Raw genomic sequence first — 20471 nt, 5'->3', positions numbered from 1 at the left:
CCATTGGACGCTGCGGACCGGCAGTCTGGCCAATCTGGGGGCTGCCGGCGGCGCCTAGACCAATGGGGGCTAAGAGGCGGAGCGGAGTGTCCGGCCGGGTGGAGCCTAGGCCTGTCTCCTGGCTGCTCGCTGGGCGTCCGGAGTTCCTCGTGCAGTCTGCGTTTTCCTAATCCGTGGAAACGTACAGACTTTAGCTTTTACGAGGCAAAAGCCGTGCACTCCTCATCTCCCCTTTGGCGGCCACTCGCGGCGACTGTCCGGAGTCACCCGGATGTAGGCGTGGGCGGGGCCGTGGACCCGATTGGCGCAGGCTCGAGACGCCGTGACGCCACTTCTCCCCCAACACGTGACGGAGGCGACGGTGGCGAAGAGCTGCCTTTGCGCGGATGTGCTCGCGCCTCCCCGTCCACCGTGTGATCAGGGCTTAGCTGGGACAAGGCCGAGGGCTCGGAACCTGGCACTCCTGCGCTCGCCACATTCCCCTGCCACGTGACGAGACACCCGGGACGTCACGTGAGGCGGGTGGAGCGGGGCGGGGCGGGACCGCGGCCCGGGCGAGGACGAAAGTGTGATCGCTGACCCGGCACCATCCAACCGGGCCGGACCGCCATGCCCAAGTACTGCAGGGCTCCGAACTGCTCCAACACTGCGGGCCGGCTGGGCGCCGACAACCGCCCCGTGAGCTTCTACAAGTGAGCGCGGGGGCGGGGCGGGGCGGGGCCAGCGTGGGGGCGGGGCCAGGCGGGGCGGGGCCGGGCTGCAGGAGGCTGCCTTGGCGCCAGGTCCAGCTGGTGGGCTTGGAAACTGAAGACTGGTACTGGGGAGGCTGAGACGTGAGGATCTCGGGTTCGCGGCCAGCTTCAGATACTTAGGCCCTCTGCAGCAACTTAGTGAGCCCTTGTTTCAAAATAAAGACTAAAAACAGGGCTGGGGTTGTAGCTCGGAGGGAGAATGCCTCCGGGTTCAATCCCCAGTACCGCAAAATAAATAAGGACGGTGAAGAGACAGTTAACATGTAAAAGTGCAAATGTGTGAACGAGCAGGGGTAGACCGTTAACTATAGATAATGAACCGAATTTGAAGAGGGAGATAAACATGCAGGGAGAAGTGAGGTTTAATAACTGCAACTGCCCACTCATCCATATCTCTACTCATCTCAAACTGAAAACATCAGAAACTGAGTTTCTCGTCTTATCTCCTTTCAACAGTGTATCTTGTGTGAGTGAGTGTGTGTGTGTGTGTGTGTGTGTGTGTGTGTGTGTGTGCTGGGGATTCAGGCCAGAGGCACTCTTCCTCTGAGCTACACCCTCAGCCCTATTGCTAATTTGCTGAGGGGGACCTCAAACCTGAGATCTTCCTGTTTCAGCCTCCCAAGTACTGGCATTACAGACATGCACCAACATGCCCAGACTTTTTTTTTTTTTTTGGCAGTCCAAGGGATTCTGAATTTCTCAAGCAAAAAGAAGAGGAAAGGATGACTCTTAAGGCACATTCTACCTCCAAGCTACCCCCACACCCTATTTTTTATTTTTATTTTTTTGGTGGTACTGGGGTTCCTGGAAACCCTTCTAGTTCCAGGCTACACTCTGAAACCTACTTTTATACTTTTTTATTTGGAAACAGGGTCTCTTAAGCCAGCATGGCTGGCTTCGAACCTGGGATCCTATCTCTGCCTCCCAAGTGTGGGAATTACAAGTGTGCACTACCACGCCCGGCCACACCTATTTTTTATTCTTTTTTTTTTTTTTTTTCAGTTCTAGGGATGGAACTCAGGAGCATTGTACCTCCAAGCTACACCCCCAGTCATATTTTTTAGCCCCTTTATTTATTTTTGTGGTACTAGGGATGGAACTCAGGGGCATTCTACCCCCGAGCTACACCCCCAATTTCTATTTTTTATTATTTATTTTTGAAACAGAGTCTCACTAAGTTACAGAGGGTCTCATTAAGTAGCTGAGGCTGTCCTTGAATCGTGATCCTCTGGTCTCAGCCTCCCATTCGCTGGGATTACAATCGTGCGCCACCACACCTGGCTAGTCTTTTTTAAAACAGGGTCTCACTGAGTTGCGAAGAGCCTCACTAAGTAGCTGAGGCTATCTGCAAACTGCGATCCTCCAGTCTCAGCCTCCTGAATGCTGGGATTACAAGTGTGTGCCACCACGCCCAGTTTTATTCTTTATTTTTGAAACGGGCTCACTAAGTTGCAAAGGGCCTCACTAAATACCTGAGGCTGGCCATGAACCTGCGATCCTCCTGTCTCAGCCTCCCTAGTACTGGAATTACAAATGTATGCCACCATGCCCAACCAAAATTAAATTTTAAAATGGCCTGGGGATGTAGGTCAGTGATAGGGTGCTTAGCTAGATTTGTGCCAGGCCCTGAGTTTGATCTTCAATACTGATCACACACACACAGACAAGGCTGTAGTAGGCAGAAAGTAGGCCTACAAAGTCTTCCAAGAGCCAATCCCCCCATACCTGTACAATCTCATCTGCCCCTTTGCTCTACTGACATGGCCTGTTCTATGTTCCTGTAGCATCCCAGGCACATTGCTGCTCCAGGGCCTTTGCCTATGACATTTATTCTCTCTGGTTGGCAAATTCTTGCCTTTATTTTTTATTTTATTTATTTATTTTTGTGGTATTGGGTATTGAACTTAGGAGCATTCCACTCCTGAGCTACACCCTCAGCCCCATTTTATTTTATATTTTGAAACAGGGTCTCACTAAGTTATAGGTGGCCTTGCTAAATTGCTAAGATTGGCCACAAACCTGCAATTCTCCTATCTCAGCCTCCCAAGTATTGGGATTACAGGCATGCACTACCACACCTGGCTAAATTCTTGCCTTTGTGATCACCTTATGTATAATTGTAACCTTTCACCTGGGTGTGGTGGGGGTGTGGTGGAGCATGCTTTTAATCACAGCACTTGGGAGGCTGAAACAGGAGGATTGCACAAGTTCGAAGCCAGCCTCAGCTACTTAGTGAGGCTCTCAGCAACTTAGTGAGACCCTGTTTCCAAATAAAATATAAAATAGGTCTGGGAGTATTGAGGTAGAAAGCCTCTGGGTTCCACCCCCAGTACCACCAAAAAAAAAAAAAAAAAAATTGTAACCTTTCTACATGTAACTGTCTGCTTCCTGCTTTACTTTTTCCTTTTTAACACATCATTATCTGGCACATTATATATTGAAGTATTTACTCATTGTCTTTCCCACTAGAATGTCATTCAGCTTTGTGGAGCCCAGGAATTTTGTTGCTTTGTTGTGAATCTAGTTCTGGGAAACAGTGTCTGGCACATAGCCTCCAGTAAATATCTGTTGGATGGGTTTGTTGCTAACATTTTAGATGCACTGTTCAGGAAGCCCAGAAGTCCATGTCCTTGCTTTTTTTTTTTTTTTTTTTTTTTTTTATTTTTTTTTTAGTGGTGCATCTCGCAGAAACATTTATTTGTGCCACACAGTAAATGGCACTTATACGAACGCATAGCGATGCTCGGTGCTCCCATCTAACACGGCGTCTTTCAATGTACTGGCAGACTGAAGTTTCCTCTAATGTGTACTCAAGTCAGCTGGCTAATGATGACCATGAGCAGGAGCAGGACCTTTCAGTGCTTTACTTCTTTTATCAGCACTCCTGATTTTATAAATGATGAAGCTCATCAGCCCCATTCCCATCCAAATCTCTTGGTAAACCTGGGTGTAGTAGGGCTTCATAGGGACCCAGATTTTTTTAGTAATGGTTTGAAACATCTTGGCAGGACCAACCGCTCGGGCCGCGGCGGACCCCCGGACGCCCTTGCTCTTCTTTGAGGAACCCTGATGCGTAATAGAGGAAAGCAGGGAGCCTTTATACCTAAATCGGTATGTCCAAAGTCAGGCATGGTGGTGCATACCTGTAATCCCAGGATGTGGGAGGTTGAGACAGGAGGATCCCAAGTTTGAGGACAGCCTCAGCAATGTAGTGAGACTCTCAGCAACCTGGTAAGACTGTTTTAAAACAAGCAATAGCCAGGCATGGTGGTGCATGCTTGTAATCCCAGTACTTGGGAGGCTGAGACAGGAGGATTTTTGGCCTTAGTGGCCAGCCTTAGCAGTTTAGTGAGGCCCTCTGCAAGCTAGTGAGACCCTGTTTCAAGATAAAAAAATAAAATAGGACTGGAGATGTAGTTCAGAGGTAGAATGCCCCTGAATTCAATACCCAGTACCACAACATTTTTAAAAAATAATAAAAAGGGCTCAGAGTATAGGTCCCTGAGTTCAATCCCCATTACCACATACATAAATAAATAAATAGATAAATAGATAAATAAAATGGCTGGGGGTGTAGCTCCCTGGCTTCAGTCCCCAGTACCACAAAAATATAAATGTAAATAAATAATTTTTAATAGGGCTGGGAATGTAGCTCAGATCTCATACAGAGAGGTCATAGAAGCACCTTTATTGAAGAGGACAGGGGCCATGCTGAGTTTGGGGAAGGCAGTGAAGGGGCAGTCATGAGCTGTCCTTGGTGGCCAGGACCCATGTCCCCTCTGGACCTCTGAGGCCTTTCAGGTTCTCCAGACTGCTGGTCTGGCCCAAGTGCTCTGAGGTCCTTTGGGGCCAGTGACTCAGTTTGTTTATTCAGCAACTTTTTGAGAGTCTTCTGGAAAAGCAAGCAAACCTCTGTTGGGTACAATCAGCCTGACTAAGCTTATTCCAAGTGCCACAACAGAGCTCATGGTAGGGGAGGGTCAAACACTGAAGAGCTGAGTACACAGCCTGGATGTTATCTGTCATCAGCACCATTGTGCCCAATCTAGTTCATTAACCCATTCTTTTTTTTTTCTTGCAGTGCTGGGGATGGAACCCAGGGTCATTCTACCTCCAAGCTACAGCCTCCAGCCCTATTCTTTTATTCTTTTTTGTGTGTGTGGTACTGGGGTTCCTGGAAGCCCTTCTACCTCTGGGCTACACTCCCAGACCTATTTTTACATTTTTATTTGGAAACAGGGTTTCTTAAGCCCGCACGCACGGCTGCTCGATCCTCCTGTCTCTGCCTCCCAAGTGCGGGGATTACAAGCGTGCGCCACCACGCCCGGCTATTCTTTGTTTTTGAAATGGTCTCACTGAGTTGCAAAAGATCTCACTAAGTAGCTGAGGCTGTCCACCAACCCGATCCTCCTGCCTTAGCCTCCGGAATGCTGCAATTACAAGTGTGCGCCACCACGCCCGGCCCATTAACCCATTCTACCCATTCTTTAATTCTAACGTCAAAACACATCTGCATCCTGCCTGCAGTAGCCATAGCAAAATACTTAATACGTCGACAAGACAGCTATAATTGCAACTGTGAAAATCCTAACTACGTTACTCAGAAATAAGGGAAAAATACAATCCCTGATTTACTACTTTTCATCACATCAGTGGTCACCACATAGTCCAGACTTCTATCCTCTTAACTCTTTTGGATACGTGTGGCCCTGGGGATTGAACCCAGAGCATATTACCTCCAAGCTACGCCCCAGCCTATTTTATTTTTATTTTGAAATAGGGTCTCAGTAGTGTAATGAGGCTGTCCTCGAACCTGCAGTCCTCCTATCTCAGCCGCCCAGGTACTGGGGTTACAGGTGTGTACCACCGTGCCCAGCGAAAGTTGGAGTTTTGTTAATAAGGAAAAAGAAGAGTGACTATTGGAGGAGCCAGTTGGCAGTGTCTGCCAGGGACGGGGTGGAGTGGGGAGTTCTGCTGCAGCTCTCCTGGTGAGAACAGTTGGATCCCAGAGGGAGGCTGCAGACACTGCAGCATGCAGACTCCTGGCCGCATGCCGTGGGGTTCTGCTCCTGGGGTGCCGCGGCTCTGCTCTGACTCAGCTCTTTTGTCCTCTTTCACCAGTTGGCTGCCTTTTGTCTGTGCACACTTCTCCCTCAATCTCTATCTCGTCCACCCTCTCTCCGCTGCTCACCTCTTCAGCTACTTGTGTGCCTTTTCCATGTTGTTGTTTTTTGTGGTCCTGGGAATGGAACCCAGGGGCATTCTACCTCCAACTGACACCCCCAGCCCTATTTTATTTTTTATTTTGAAACAGGGTCTTACTTAATTGCTGAGGGTCTCACTAAGTTGCTGACGTTAGCCTCAAACCTGTGATCCTCCTGTCTTGGCCTCCCAAGCACTGGGATTTTAGGCATATACTACTATGCCTGACTTCCCATGGTTTCTTTATGCAAATTAATCAACTTTGAATATATGTTCTTATTTCTCCCTTGATTACAATATTAATTTTCTATGGTTGCTGTTGCAGGGGATACATTGGGGGGGAAAGGTGTGTGGTGTGAAATAATCCCCCCACCACCACCAGACACACAGAGACAAACAGAAAAACCGTGGATTCTTGTCCTAAGCTAAGAATAAGTATTCATCGCTTGGACAGCTGCTACAGATTTAAAGAAGTTTATTAAAAAGATAGGAATATAGAGATAGTTACAGCCCTGTGCCGGAGAGGCACAGGGGGGCAATTCGAACAAAAATGCCAACGAACTCCAGTTTACTGAATTTTTATCCTGTCTAAGTCCAGCAGGTCCCTTTGATTTTTGGAGATCATGTTACACCTTATTGCCAGCCCCGGCTCTGCTTCTGTTATCTCTCCAGCTGGGTTTATGGCCTGAAAGGGGGAGACATCTCTGTCTCCAAACACAGGCCCAGATTTATGGCCTGAGGGGGAGGCATCTCTGTCTTCAAACACAGGCTTTTACATTTCGTCTTCTCCCCCAAAATGTGTTAAATTGTTCTTAGGAATGCAAGGACATGTTAGCTAACCCTGGCTTTCTTAGTAAAGAAGATATGTTTGAAGGTTGGACATCTTTCCCCAGATTGATACATTAATACTTTTTAAACTCTCTTCCCAATACCAGTACAGTTGCTATAACAAACTTGGTGGCTTAGAACAAAAGTAACCGTTTTCTCACAGTTCTGTAGGTCAGAGTCTAAACCATTTTTTACTGTGTCCAGGAAGAATGGAAGTTGTAGGGGGAAATCTGTTTCTTGCCTTTTTTTTTTTTTTTTTTTTTGGTGGTACTGGGGATTGAACCCAGTACCACCAAATCAGGAATCAGGGTCTTGCTAGGTTGATGAGAGGCTCACTACTTCCTGAACCTGTCCTCGAACCTACAATCCTGTCTCAATCCCCCAAGTACTGGGATTACAAGTGTGTGACATGGGATTACCATGCCCTGCTATTCCTTGCCCAACTTGTTCTACTTTCTGGTTGGCCACAGGCTGTCAGTTTTGTCCACATCTCTTTTCGTGTACCTCCATAATCACACTGCCCTCTTGTCTGTGGTAACATCATCTCCTTCCTGTGATGAGGATGTTTGTGATGGTATTTTGGGACAATCCAGATGATCCAAGATCATTTCTCTATCCCAAGACCCCTAACTTCCTCACATCTTTTGTCTTGTTTTGTTTTTTATCAGTACTCAGGATTGAACCTAGGCCCTCTGATGTGCTAGACAAGTGCTCTTGGTCACTGGGCTGCAGCCCCAGACCTCATCACATTTTTTTGTCCTGTAAGGTAATACAGGTCTCAGGGGTTAGGACAGGCATAGCTTTTGGAGGCCCCTATTCAGCCTATTGCAATTACTAAAAGCTGCTGTACTCTCTCTTGGGAATCTTGCTTTCTGTGTGGTATGGGGATTGAACCTAGGGGCATTCTACCTCTGAGTTACATCTTCAGCCCTATTTTATTTTTTATTTTGAAACAGGGTAAGTGGCAGGGGCTTCAATAAGTTGCTAAAGCTGGCCTCAAAACCATAATCCTCCTGTCTCAGACTTCTAATTACTGGGATTACAAGCTTGCACCACCATATCTGGCTGGAACCTTGCTTTTTTCACATAATATAGGCCTGACAGCTGGGTGTGGTGGTGCATACCTGTAATCCTAGTACTTGGGAGGCTGAGACAGGAGGATTGCAGGTTCTAGACCCTGTTTCAAAATATAATAATAAAAGGGCTAAGAATTTTGCCCACCACAACTTGGTGAGACCTTGTTTCAAAATAAAGAATAAAAAGTGGGACTGAAAGTGTAGCTCAAACGTAGAATGCCCCTAGGTTCAATCCTTAGTCTTAAACACACACACACACATTTTTCCCAGAAGTAAAATCCCCAGTAACGCCCCCCCCCAAAAAAAAAAGCCGTGCCTGGTCATAGTATGTCAGCTCACAGCGTGCCTCTACAGGCTGTTCTATGGTTGCATAATATTCTCCTCTCTGGATGTGCCTTAGTATATCCATCAGCATTCTTGCAACTGTAATCTAATAGACTGACCATGTAACTTAGAGGAAAGATTTATTAGGGTTTTCAGTTCAGTCACTGTGAGGCCAGGGGCCATGGGTCTCAGGGCATAGCAATAGGAAGCAGAGAGAGGGAGAGCACGTGGACCAGGCTCACATCATGGAGGCCGGAAGCAAGAGAGTGAGAGGGGGACCGGATATATATACATGCCACACCCCAGGGACCACCTCCTCTAGCTGCAACCCACCAGTCTACTGGGTGCCACTCAGGAAAATCCATCACAATGCATTTATCCACTTCTAGGATCACAACCCTCATGACTCAATTATATCAACTCCAAACATTAATAAATGAGCTCTTTCGGGGACATTTTATATCTAACTATAACACTGACTTATTACCACCTATCTCCTATATGAGGTATTGTCCCCATTCTCTAACACTCATCACTGCCCCCTTTTTGGAGGTTCTGGGGCTCAAATCCAAGGCCTATGCCTGTACTCTTGAGCTACACGTCCAGTCCCACTGTTTCTTTGTGTGTGTGTGTATGTGTGTGGGTGTGTGCGCGTGCCCGCACGATGCTGAGGATTGAACGGAGGGTGTTCTACCACTGAGCTACACCCCCAGCCCTCCCTTTTATTTTTATTTTGAGTCAGAGTCTGGCTAAGTTACGGTGCAATGACCTAGAGTTTGTGATCCTCCTATCTCAGACTCCCAAGTACTGGGATTGCAGGCATGAACCACCACACCCAGCTTCCCGCTATTCCATTTTTTCATTTTGAGAGAGAAAGAGGAGAGGGAGAGGGAGAAAAGCAGAGCACAGGCCTCAGGACTCATAGGTAAAAGTTTCTAATTTATGGCTGGCTTCTGTTTATGTTTTTGATACTGATTTTCCATTCAGCTGTAGTATAAAATTTCTCCTTTATGTATACTTAAAAAATACTTAAAAGTTGATTAATTTTAAGAAAAATTAAGAAACATAGATAATGAAAAAATTCTGAAGATCTATGTGCATGACCGTCTCTATTACTTATCTAAAACTACATAATAACCCATCTCAGATTCAGCATTTTAAGATAAACATGTAAAGACAGGCACAATGGTGCATGCCTATAATTCCAGTACTTGGAAGGCTGAGACAGGAGGATAGCAAGTTCATAGTCAGCCTTAGCAACCTCATAAGGCCCTTCATAATTTAGACCCTGTTACAAAATTAAAACAAAAAAAACAGGGCTGGGGTATAGCTCAGTGGTAGAATTCCCTATTCCCTGGGTTCAGTCCCCAGTACCACAGGGGAAAAAAAGGCTGGGCGTAGTGGTGCACACTTGTAATCCCAGAATTTGGGAGGCTGAGGCAGAAGGATTGTGGTTTACAGACAACCTTAGCTACTTAGTGAGGTACTTTGAAACTTAGTGAGACCAGTTTCAAAATAAAGAATAAAAAGTAGGGCTGGGGGTGTAGCTCAGAGGTAGAATGCCCCTGAGTTCCATCCCCAGTACCGCAAAAAAAAAAAAAAAAAAAAAAAAAAAAAAAGATTTAACATCACAGTTTCTGGCAGCGGCCACAGGACAAACTAGCCAGAACTCAGCCATGTGGTCACACTTGGCTGCAAATGGGGCTGGAAAAAAGAGGCCTTTATTGTGGATAGCCTTGAGCCCAAGTTTAAATAGAAAATGTATTATTATCGAAGAGGACAAAAACAGACGCTGGGGACAAATGGAACCAGGAAACAGGAGCACCGGGGTTCCTTAGATGTTGCCTGGTAGATAATCCTCACCACTCCCACTGAGAAAGCTTTGGTTTAGTTCATTCTTTACAACTTCTCTTTTAGCTGAATGTGGTGGCGCACACTTGTAATCCCAGTACTTGGGAGGCTGAGACAGGAGAATCAAAGTTCATGGCAGCCCCAGCAATTTAGTGAGGCCCTCTGCAACTTAGTTGCAGAGAACCTGTTTCAAAATAAAAGAATAAAATAGGGCAGGAGCACAGCATGATGGTGCACGCTTGTGATCCTAGCTTTAGGAAGGCTGAGTCAGGGAGATCATGGTTCCCAGACAACCTCAGCTCCTTAGGCCCTTTGCAACTCAGTGAGACCCTGTTTCAAAATAAAGAATAAAAAATAGGGCTGGAGGTGTAGCTTGGAGTTCCCATCCTCAGTACCAAAAGAAAGAAAGAAAGAAAGAAAGAAAGAAAGAAAGAAAGAAAGAAAGAAAGAAAGAAAGAAAGAAAGAAAGAAAGAAAGAAAATAAAAGAAAAAAGAAAAAGTGAGTGGTAAAGCTAAGCATCATAGTACAGTTTGTAATCCCAGTACTTGGGAAGCTGAGATAGGAGGATCCCAGGTTTGAGGCCAGCCTTGGCAACTTAGTGAGACCTAGTTTCAAAATTAAACAAAGAAAATTGGAGAGCCAGGCATGGTGGTATGTGCATGGTGCTTAGACTCTTAACCTAGCAAGACCCTTCTTCAAAATAAAAATAAAATAGAGGCTAGCTCAGAGATATAATGCCCCTGGGTTCAATCCCCACTTACACACACACACACACAAAGTGAGTCCTAACCTGGATATGGTAGCATACTTGTATCCTAGTACTTGAGAAGCTCAGATGGGAAGATCACAGGTCCAGGGCCAGACTCAGCCATTTAGCGAGGCCCTCAGCAACTTGGTGAGACCCTGTTTCAGAATAAAAAATATCAGCCAGGTGTGGTAATACACACCTGTAATGCCAGTACTTGGAAAGCTGACCCAGGTTCAAGGACAGCCTCAGCAAATTCTGACACTCTCATCAACTTAGGGAGACCCTGTTTCAAAATAAAAATAAAATAGGACAGCCGGGCGTGGTGCTGCACACTTGTAATCCCAGCATTCGGAAGGCCTAGACCTGAGGATTGTGGCTTGTGGACAGCCTCAGCTACTAAGCGAGGCCCTTTGCAACTGAGTGAGACCCTGTTTCGAAGTTAGAATAAAAAAATAGAGCTGGGGGTGTCACTCGGAGGTAGAATGCCCCTGGTGTAGCATCCTCGGCACCAAAATAAAAATAAATAAATAAATAAATAAATAAATAAATAAATAGATAGGACTGGGGCATAGCTCTGAGGTAGAATGCCCTTGGGTTCAATCCTCAGTACCACAAAAAAAAATAAAAGTGAGCCAGGCGTGGTGGCTCACGCTTGTAATCCCTGCGCTTAGGAGGCTGAGAGAGGAGGATCGCACAGGTTCGAAGCCAGCCTCAGCTACTTAGTGAGGCTCTCAGCAACTTAGTGTGACCCTGTTTCCAAATAAAATATAAAATAGATCTGGGAGTATAGCCCGGAGGTAGAGAGCCCCTGGGTTTTACCCCCAGTACCACCAAAAAAAAAAAAAAAAAAAAAAAGATTTACTGGGCATGGTGACACACATTTGTAATCCCAACATTCAGAAGGCTTGAGACTGGAGAATCACAGTTCGCAGTCAGCCTCAGCTTCTTAGGCCCTTTGCAACCCAGTGAGACCCTGTTTCAAAATAAAGAATAAAAAATAGGATACAGGGTGTAGCTCAGAGGTCAAATGCCCCTGGGTTCCATCCCCAGACCTGCAAAAAATAAAAAATAATAAAAGTGATTCATAAGCCAGGTGTGGTGGCACATGCTGTAATCCCAGTACTTGGGAGGCTAAGACAGGAAGACTGCAGGTTCGAAGACAGCTTTATTAGGTAGTGAGATCCTCATCAACCTAGAAAGACCCTGTTTCAAAATAAATATAAAATAGGGCTGGGGGTGTATCTCGGAGGTATAATGCTACTGGGCTCAATCCTCAGTACCAAAAAACAAATTGGAGCTGGGTGTGGTGGTTCATGCTTATAATTCCAGTACTTGGGAGGCTGAGACAAGAGGATCAAGAAAAGCCTCAATAACCAGTGGGAATTTCATCAACCAAATGAAACCATGTTTCAAAAAAATAAAATTGGGTTGGGGATGTAGGATGGGTAGAATGCCCTGGGGTTAAATTAACAGTACAAAAAAGTAAAGTTGTTTTTGTTTTGTTTTGTTTTGCAGTACTGGGGATGGAACCCAGCTACTAAGTAGCTGAGGCTGTCCATGAACTGCGATCCTTGGGATTTACAAGCATGAGCCACTACATCCGGCTCTAGATGTATGATTTTGTATGCTGTTCCTTCAAATTCTTGTACAGAAACAATAGAGGGGAGAAGAATGGCTGTGGGCAAGGAGGCCAGGAAGGACACTGGAGGCAGGGTCCCTCAGGAAAAGGGGCCTCGAGAAGGAGGGGCCCTGAAGGTGGGAGAGGGGCTGAATCTAGATGTTTAGAAGGTGGAGCTCAAACCTGTAATCTCAGCACTTGGGAAACCGAGACCAGAGGATCTCCAGTTCAAGCTGCCAGACTCTTAGCAACCTAGTGAGAGGCTTTTTTAAAAAAAATCATTGTTATTAAAAGGGGGAGGGGTGCTGGGCGTGGTGGTGCACACTTGTAATTCCAGTGCTTAGGAGGCTGAGTTTGTAATTCCAGTGCTTGGGAGGCTGAGACAAGATGATCGCACAGGTTTGAAGCCAGCCTCAGCTCTGAGTGAGGCTCTCAGCAACTGAGTGAGATGAGACCCTGTTTCCAAATACAGTATAAAAATAGGTCTGGGAGTATATCCCGGAGGTAGAAGAGCCCCTGGGTTCCACCCCCAGTATCACAAAAGGGGGGAGGGGTTCAGGAGTGTAGCTCAGAAGTAGCAACACACACACACACACACACACACACACACACACACACGAAGAAAGTAAAAGACGAGAGCATAGCCCAAGTATGGAGTGTGAGCCAGGCAGTGGCGCATGCCAATAATCTCAGTATTTGGGAGGCTGAGACAGGAGGATCACAGGTTTGCGGCCAGCTTCAACTACTTAGGGAGACCCTGTTTAGGGAAAGGGGGAGATGGGAGTGTAGCTTAGAGGTAGACTGTCCCCTCGGTTCAATACCCAATACAAAACAAAACAAATACGGAATAGGAGGAAGAGCGAGCCTGTGCGGGAGGCAGCGCCAGTTCCAGGCTTGGAGCCCAGGGACCTCAGGGCGGGCCTGAGGCGGTGGCGCTGACCTGGCCTCCCCGCCACCCTGCAGATTCCCACTGAAGGACGCTGGGCGGCTGCAGGCCTGGCTGCGGCGCATGGGCCGTGAGCACTGGGTGCCCAGCTGCCACCAGCACTTGTGCAGCGAGCACTTCACGCCTGACTGCTTCCAGTGGCGCTGGGGCGTGCGCTACCTGCGGCCTGACGCGGTGCCCTCCATCTTCTCCCAGGCGCCGCCTGCCAAGGTGAGCGCCACGGTTCCCATGGGTGGAGTGCGATCCCCAACCGAGAAACGACTGAAGGGATCTATTCCCCAGCTCTCCCTCTCAGGGAAGTCCCTCCTTAAGTCTGCCCCTCGCCCTTCCCTCTGAAGTCTGGCCTTACCTGAAGGAAGCCCCTCTTGGACACAGCCCTCGAGCCCTTTCCACCTATGGAGGCGCCCTCAGGAGTCCAGCCCTGACTTCCCACCCGGGCCTTGTCTTCCAGAGTCAGCGGAGGACGCGAAGCTCGGAGGAGCGGGTGGCGCCTCTGCTTCCTCAACAGGAGGTTACGCAGCAGTTGACCCGAGAACCTGTGCACCTGGTGATGCTGGGGCCAGCATCTGCGGGCCCCGAGGCTGCGACCACCGTGCTCCTGACCCCCTTGTCCCTTCCGCCCTCTCTGGCAGAGCCACGGCCTGGAATGACAGCCCAGCACCCACGGGCTGGGCTGGGCGCGGCTCTGGGAGCGCTTCAGCGCCGGGTGCAGAGGCTGCAGCGGCGCCACGAGCGGCACGAGGCGCAGCTGCGGGCACTGGAGCAGTTGGCGCTGCAGCTGCGCAGGGAGAGCCGGCAGGCCCGAGGTGGCCCAGGCCTGCCACGCCTGGTGAGTGCCGCTCCGGCTTCGGAAGGGCAGCCTGCCTGGCGCACACGGAGTTTCCATTTACACAAGGCCTCTAAATTAAAAACCCCACCATTTCTGTTGGTGATTCAAGCCTGTAATTCCAGCAATTTGGAGGCTGAGACAGGAGGATAGGAGCTTCACAGCCAGCCTCAGCAATTTAGTGAGGCCGTCTGCAACTCAGTGCGACCCTGTTTCAAAATAAAGAACATGAAAGGGCTGGGGGTGTAGCACAGAAGTAGAATGCCCCTGGGTTCAATCCCCAGCACCACAAAAAGAAAAATCCTACCATCTCACCCAGATTTCCAAATTGCTAGTTTTTCTAAAAGGGGTGGGGGAATCAATCTCGGGCTGTGCCTAGCATTAGGGAGGCCCTGGGTTCTATTCCCAGCACTAAAAAAAAAAAAAAAAAAAAAATGCCCTCCACAGTAGCACATGGCTATAATACCAGTACTCGGGAGGCTGAGATAGATAGGCTGAGATATTATATATATATATATATATATATATATATATATATATATATATACACACACACACACACACACACACACACACACACACCCCTCCGGGCTACACTCCCAGACCTATTTTTATATTTTTATTTGGAAACAGGGTCTCTTAAGCCAGCACGGCTGGTTTCGAACCTGCCTGCCACCACTCCCGGCTCGGACAAAAATAATTTTTTTTTTTTGTGGGTCTGGAGTGGAGATGGAACCCAGGGTGACCTCCAAGCTACACCCCTTGCCCTATTTTTTATTCTTTATTTTGAAACCGGGTCTCACTGAGTTGCAAAGGGCCTCACTAAGTAGCTGAGGCTGTCGGTGAACCGTGATCCTCCCATCTCAGCCTCCTGAATGCTGGGATTACAAGCGTGAGCCACCATACCCGGCAGACAAAAATAACTTTAAAAAGGGCCAGGGGTACAGCTCTGAGGTAGAAGGCTCCTGGGTTCAATCTTCAGTCCCTCCCCCCCAGAAAAGAGAAACACCTCACTTTGATCTTGATCTTGACTCTTCTGTTGTCCTCATTTTCTATATGAAAACACTGTGGCATTGAACAGTACAGTGACTTGCCCAGAGTCAGGCAGCTAGTAAATTGCAGCACCAGAAACCAAACCCAGGTGTCCCAGAGGAGGCCTGTGCTGTCCTGTTGGATAGCTCCCTTCCTGGCTTCTTTTGAGCTTGAATTGTAACCCCTCTACTCATATCTCCCAAGCCCTATCAAAGCTCGTTTGCCCCATATTTTACTGTTGAATTGGGGTTATTTTTTTTGGGGGGGGGTACTGTGAAAAATCAAAGCTTAAACCTTTTTCCTCTGCTTTAAACCTAAAGGCTAGCCAGGCAGTGGCACAGGCCTGTAATCCTGGTACTTGGGAGGCTGAGACAGGAAGGTTGCAGGCTTGAGGCCAGTTCGCGTGGTAACTTAGCAAGATCCTGTTTTAAAATGAAAAACTTGGTTGAGGCAGGGCCATGATGCTACACTCAGGGAAGGGGCTCAGAGAAGCCTCTGTACCCAGTATTTCAAACTGACAGCCAGCTGGTTGTTCGCGACCCACAGATATCATTTATTTGGCCTCAGTAGCATTTTACAATGTGACAGTCTTTTCTGAAGGCTCAGCAGATCTAGCAGCACTGGGTTCATGTTCTCAGGTAACAGCATGCTGCCAGGTGGAGTTCTGGTATGGCTGCCCTTGGGAACTTGAGTTTGTGGCCTGGGGCCCAGAGGGACAGTGGGGCTGGGACAGAGCTCAAGCTCTCTATGGAGTCTGCTAGGGCCCTGGACTGACAGTGTCTCTTTCTACCTCCCCTGTCCCTGCTCAACCCCCGTCTCCTCCACGTCTGTCCCGAGTCTCTCCACCTCTCCCTTGTCTTTCTGTACCTCCATCTTTGTCTCCCCGCGTCTCTCCTCATCTGCATCTTCCCATATCCCCATATCTGCGCCCGTCTCTCCATGCGTGTTTGTTCTCACATCTGTCTCCCGCGTCCCTGTCCTTCCACATCTCTCTTCCCGTGTCCCCCATACTTCTTTCCTCTCCCATAAACATCTCTGCCCCCTATCTGCTCCCGTGTCTCCCCATCCTCTCCACTCATATTGCACTGTTTCCTCACACCTCCTCCTGCTGGCCTCTCTGTTCACCATTTGTCGGCCCCTCTGTCTTTTTCTCCCTACCCCTTACTCCCCTGTGTTCCCCATCTCTACTACTTTGCCTGGGATGGCCCAGCTGCCAGGATCTGAGGAATCTCAATCCTTTACAATCATCTGTGGAAGGCCTGACATAGCGGTGGTCCTTGCCCAGGGCCCCGCACCCCCCACACTGGATGCCAAGCCTGAGCTCCTGGACATCTGGATGCCCAGCGCATAGGGGTCAGGATGGACAGTGTCGAGGGATGAAGGTGGAAGAAGAGAGCCATCACACATGGACTGGTCAGCCCCACTGCCCACATCTGTGGAGGGGCAGTGCCTGCACTAGTCAGTAGGTTCCACTCCCTACTCCTAGGAGTGAATCATACCCCCTGGTACCTGGCCACTGCCATCCCCAGCTCGAATCTCTGCAGTCAGTAAAACAACCTTAGAGCAGAACAGGGGGCATTTGTTTGGGAACTGCTCTACCTGGTTCTGAAGAGCCCCCGGCAAGCTGTGCAGGCCTGCGGCCAAATGGAAAGTGTGCCGGTGAACACAGCCAGAGACCATTCCTGCCCTGTGGTTTTCACTTCTGCTTGAGTCGAAAATGAACTAGTAAACTAATAAACTGGATCACTTTACACTGTGATAAGTATTTGTGTGTGTGTGTGTGTGTGTGTGTGTGTGTGTGTGTGTGTGTGGTACTGGGGTGGAACCCAGGGGTTTTTCTACCTCTGGGCTATACTCTTAGACCTATTTTATACTTTATTTAGAAACAGGGTCTCACTAAATTGCTGAGAGCCTCACTAAGTAGCCAGGGCTGGCTTCGAACCTTTGCAATCCTCCTGTCTCAGCCTCCCAAGCACTGGGATTACATGGGTATGCAACCATGCCTGGCTCACACTGTGATAAGTATTATAAAGACTGAATAAAAATGGGATTGATGTTGAATGTGGTGGCACACACCTGAAATCCAGCTACTTGAGAGGCTGAGGCAGGAGTCTCAAGTTTGAGGCCAGCATCAGCAACTTAAGAAAACACCTGTCTCGATTTTTTTTCTTTTGGTACTTGGAATTGAACCCAGGGCATTCTACCTCCAAGCTACACTCCCAGCCCAATTTTATTTATTTGGAAACAGTGTCTCACTAGTTTGCTGAGAGCCCCACTAAGTTGCCAAGGCTGGCTTCAAACCTGTGACCCTCCTGTCTTAGCCTCCCAAGTATTGGAATTACAAGCATGCACCACCACACCTGGCTCAAAATTTTGGTTCAAAAATTTTTTTAAAAAGGCACAATAGCCGAGCATGGTGATGCACACTGGTAATACCAGTGCTTGGGAGGCTGAAACAGAAGGATCACAGGTTCACAGCCAGCCTCAGCAACTTAGTTTCCCTGTTTCCAAATTAAAAAAAAAAAAAAATTCCCAGTAAACACACACACACACACACACACACACACACACAGAGGCACGACAACAAAGGACTGGGGATATTCAGTGGTGGAGCACCCCAGGTCCCCCCCCCCACACACACACACACGATTGAGAGGAAGTTGGGGGAAGAGGGCTCTTTAAGGAGGCAGTGTTTGAGTAACATGAATGGTAAGAAAGAGCCATCCTGGAAGGCACATGGGCCAGTGTTCCAGGGCAAGACCAGATCTGCAGAAGTCTAACATCTAGGGCATCAGAGGAAGAAGAGCAATGTTGCTTAGAAGGTAACTGAAGTGGGGAAGGGGGGAGGCAGGCACAGTGTTAAAGATGGAGTCACTGAAGGCAAGGAAGCTGGGCATGGTGGCGCATACCTGTCATCCAAGTTCTTGGGAGGCTGAGACAGGAGGCTTGCAGGTTTGAGTCAGCCTCAGCAATTTAACCAGACCCTGTTTCAAAATTATAAGAAATAAAATAGGGTTGGGGTGTGGCTTGGAGGTAGAATGCCTCAAGGTTCAATGTGAAGTACAAAAAAATCTTTTTTTTGAAGGCACCAAGTAAAATCCTAAAAGGGGAGACAGGGAGCCATGCAAGTCCTGGGGTAAGAGGAGTGGCGTGAACAAAGGAGAGGATGAGAGGAATTGGAGAGAGGCCTGGAACAGCACACACGGCCTCGCAGGCCATAGCTGAGAACACTGGTTTTTACTTGGAGTGAGGTACAACTAGCAGATGCTTCTGTGTCAAGGAGGGCCCTGATGGGACAGGTGTTAGTAGGTCCCTGTGGCTGCTTGGAGGGAGCAGGGAGAACAGAGGGGAGACTGCTGCCATGCTCCAGGTGAGAGGAGATGACGGTGGGCCAGGATGAGGACCAGGTGTGGGGAATGAAATTCTGGAAATATTTTTGAGATAGAGCTACTGAGCCTGCTATTAGAAGGGCAAGAGAAAGCCCCATGTATTGGCACATGTTTGTAATCCCCGCACTTGGGCGGCTGAGACAGGAGGATCGCACAGGTTTTAAGCCAGCCTCAGCTGGCTTAAGAGACCCTGTTTCCAAATAAAATATTAAAAAATAGGTCTGGGAGTGTAGCCTGCAGGTAGAAAGCCCCTGGGTTCCATCCCCAGTACCACAAAAATAAATCAAGGTCTCACTAGGTTGATGAGAGTTTCACTACTTACTGAGGCTGTCCTCCAACCTGTGATCCTCCTATTTCAGCTTCTCGAGTACTGGAAGACTCTGTTTCAAAAAATAAAATAGGAAGCCAGGCGTGGTGGCACATGCTTGTAATCCCAGCATTTGGGAGGCTGAGGCTGAGACTGGAGGATCGCAGTTCATGGACAGCCTCAGCTACTTAACGAGGCCCTTTGCAACTCAGTGAGACCTGGTTTCAGAATAAAGAATAAAAAATTGGGCAGGGGGTGTAGCTCGGAGGTCGAATGCCCCTGGGTTCCATCCCCAAACCCGCAAAAAAAAAAAAAAATAAATAAATAAATAAATAAAAAAGACTGAAAAATAGGACTTGGATTGTAGCTCAGAGGTACAATGCCCCTGGGTTCCATCTTCAGTACCGAAACAAACAAACAAAAACAAACACAGGAGCCAGGCATGGTTGTGCACACTTGTAATCCCAGTACTTGGGAGGCTGAGAGAGGAGGGTCTGGGTTTGCAGCCAGCCTCAGCTACTTAGGCCCTCCATAACTTAGTGAGGCTCTGTTTCCAATAAAGAATAAACGCCAGGTGTGGTGGCACACACTTGTAACACCAGCGTTTGGGAGGCTGAGACAGGAGGATGGAGGTTCACTACTAGCTTCAGCGACTTAGACCCTTTTCAACTCAGTGAGACCCTGTTTCAAAATAAAGAATAAAAAATAGGGCTGGGTGTGTAGCTCTGAGGTAGAATGCCCTGGGTTCCATCCTCAGTATTAAAAAAAAACAAACAAGCAAATAAAGAATTAAAAAGAATAGAGATGGGGGTGTAGCTCAGAAGTAGAATGCCCCTGGGTTCAATATCAATCCCTAGCACTGCAATAAATAAGTAATAAAATAGGACAGGGGTTGTAGTCCAGAAGTGGAATGCTCCTGAGTTCAATCCCCAGACACACACACACACACACACACACACACACACACACACACACACACGGCGAGGGGTAGAGACAGTCATCCCGGCTGTGGTACTTTGGGGCAGAGCAGGAGGCAACAGCCAGCCCAGGTGTGAGGCTGGGCCGGGACCCTGGGCCGGCTTTAGGCTCGCAGGTGGGTCCACTGACAGATCTGTCCCCTAGACAGTGCTGGAGTCATGTGGCATGGCGATCGAGCGCCTCCACTGGTCAGCCACACAGCTCGGTGATTAGGCAGACTGGTTTCAAATTTTAGCCCCATCACCTGCTTGCCGTGTTCTCATGAGCAGTTTAAGCTCTCTGGGCTGAATACGTGCCGGGTGAGCCCTGTGTGATAAGGACGAGGAAACCAAACCGCGCCGCTGAGATCCCTTATTTAGGGCAGGCCTGGAGAAGGGGTCAGGGATGAGATCCCAGAGAAGCAGCGCCATGCCCGCCTCACACGGGCATGTCCCTGCCTTCCCTCTCTCCTCTCGCCGTGCCTCACATCCTTTGGGTGGCCGTCCTCGCTTCCTTTCCCGCTGCTCGGTGTGTAGCCCTTTCCTGTCGCTGCCTCCTGCGCCTGGGTCTCCGGGAGCCCCCTCCCAGCATCTCCGCCCCCGCGCCTCGCCAGG

At 48.4% G+C, this 20471-nt stretch overlaps 2 protein-coding genes across 2 annotated transcripts; one reads left to right on the top strand and one right to left on the bottom strand.

Annotated features, from left to right (window-relative positions):
* Positions 1-609: 609 nt before the first annotated feature.
* On the top strand, positions 610-16555 carry THAP8 (THAP domain containing 8; the record flags this gene model as incomplete). Its single annotated transcript, XM_080702938.1, has 4 exons — positions 610-692; positions 13364-13556; positions 13798-14175; positions 16415-16555. The coding sequence occupies 4 exons, from the start codon at positions 610-612 to the stop codon at positions 16553-16555; spliced, it is 795 nt and encodes a 264-aa protein (XP_080559064.1).
* On the bottom strand, positions 3576-3752 carry LOC308267969 (ATP synthase subunit ATP5MJ, mitochondrial; the record flags this gene model as incomplete). Its single annotated transcript, XM_080702939.1, has 1 exon — positions 3576-3752. The coding sequence occupies one exon, from the start codon at positions 3750-3752 to the stop codon at positions 3576-3578; it is 177 nt and encodes a 58-aa protein (XP_080559065.1).
* Positions 16556-20471: the final 3916 nt, after the last annotated feature.

The sequence above is a fragment of the Muscardinus avellanarius genome (genome assembly GCF_963383645.1).
Source record: "Muscardinus avellanarius genome assembly, chromosome: 10".
NCBI lineage: Eukaryota > Metazoa > Chordata > Mammalia > Rodentia > Gliridae > Muscardinus > Muscardinus avellanarius.
This window is presented reverse-complemented; position numbering and strand designations above follow the sequence as displayed.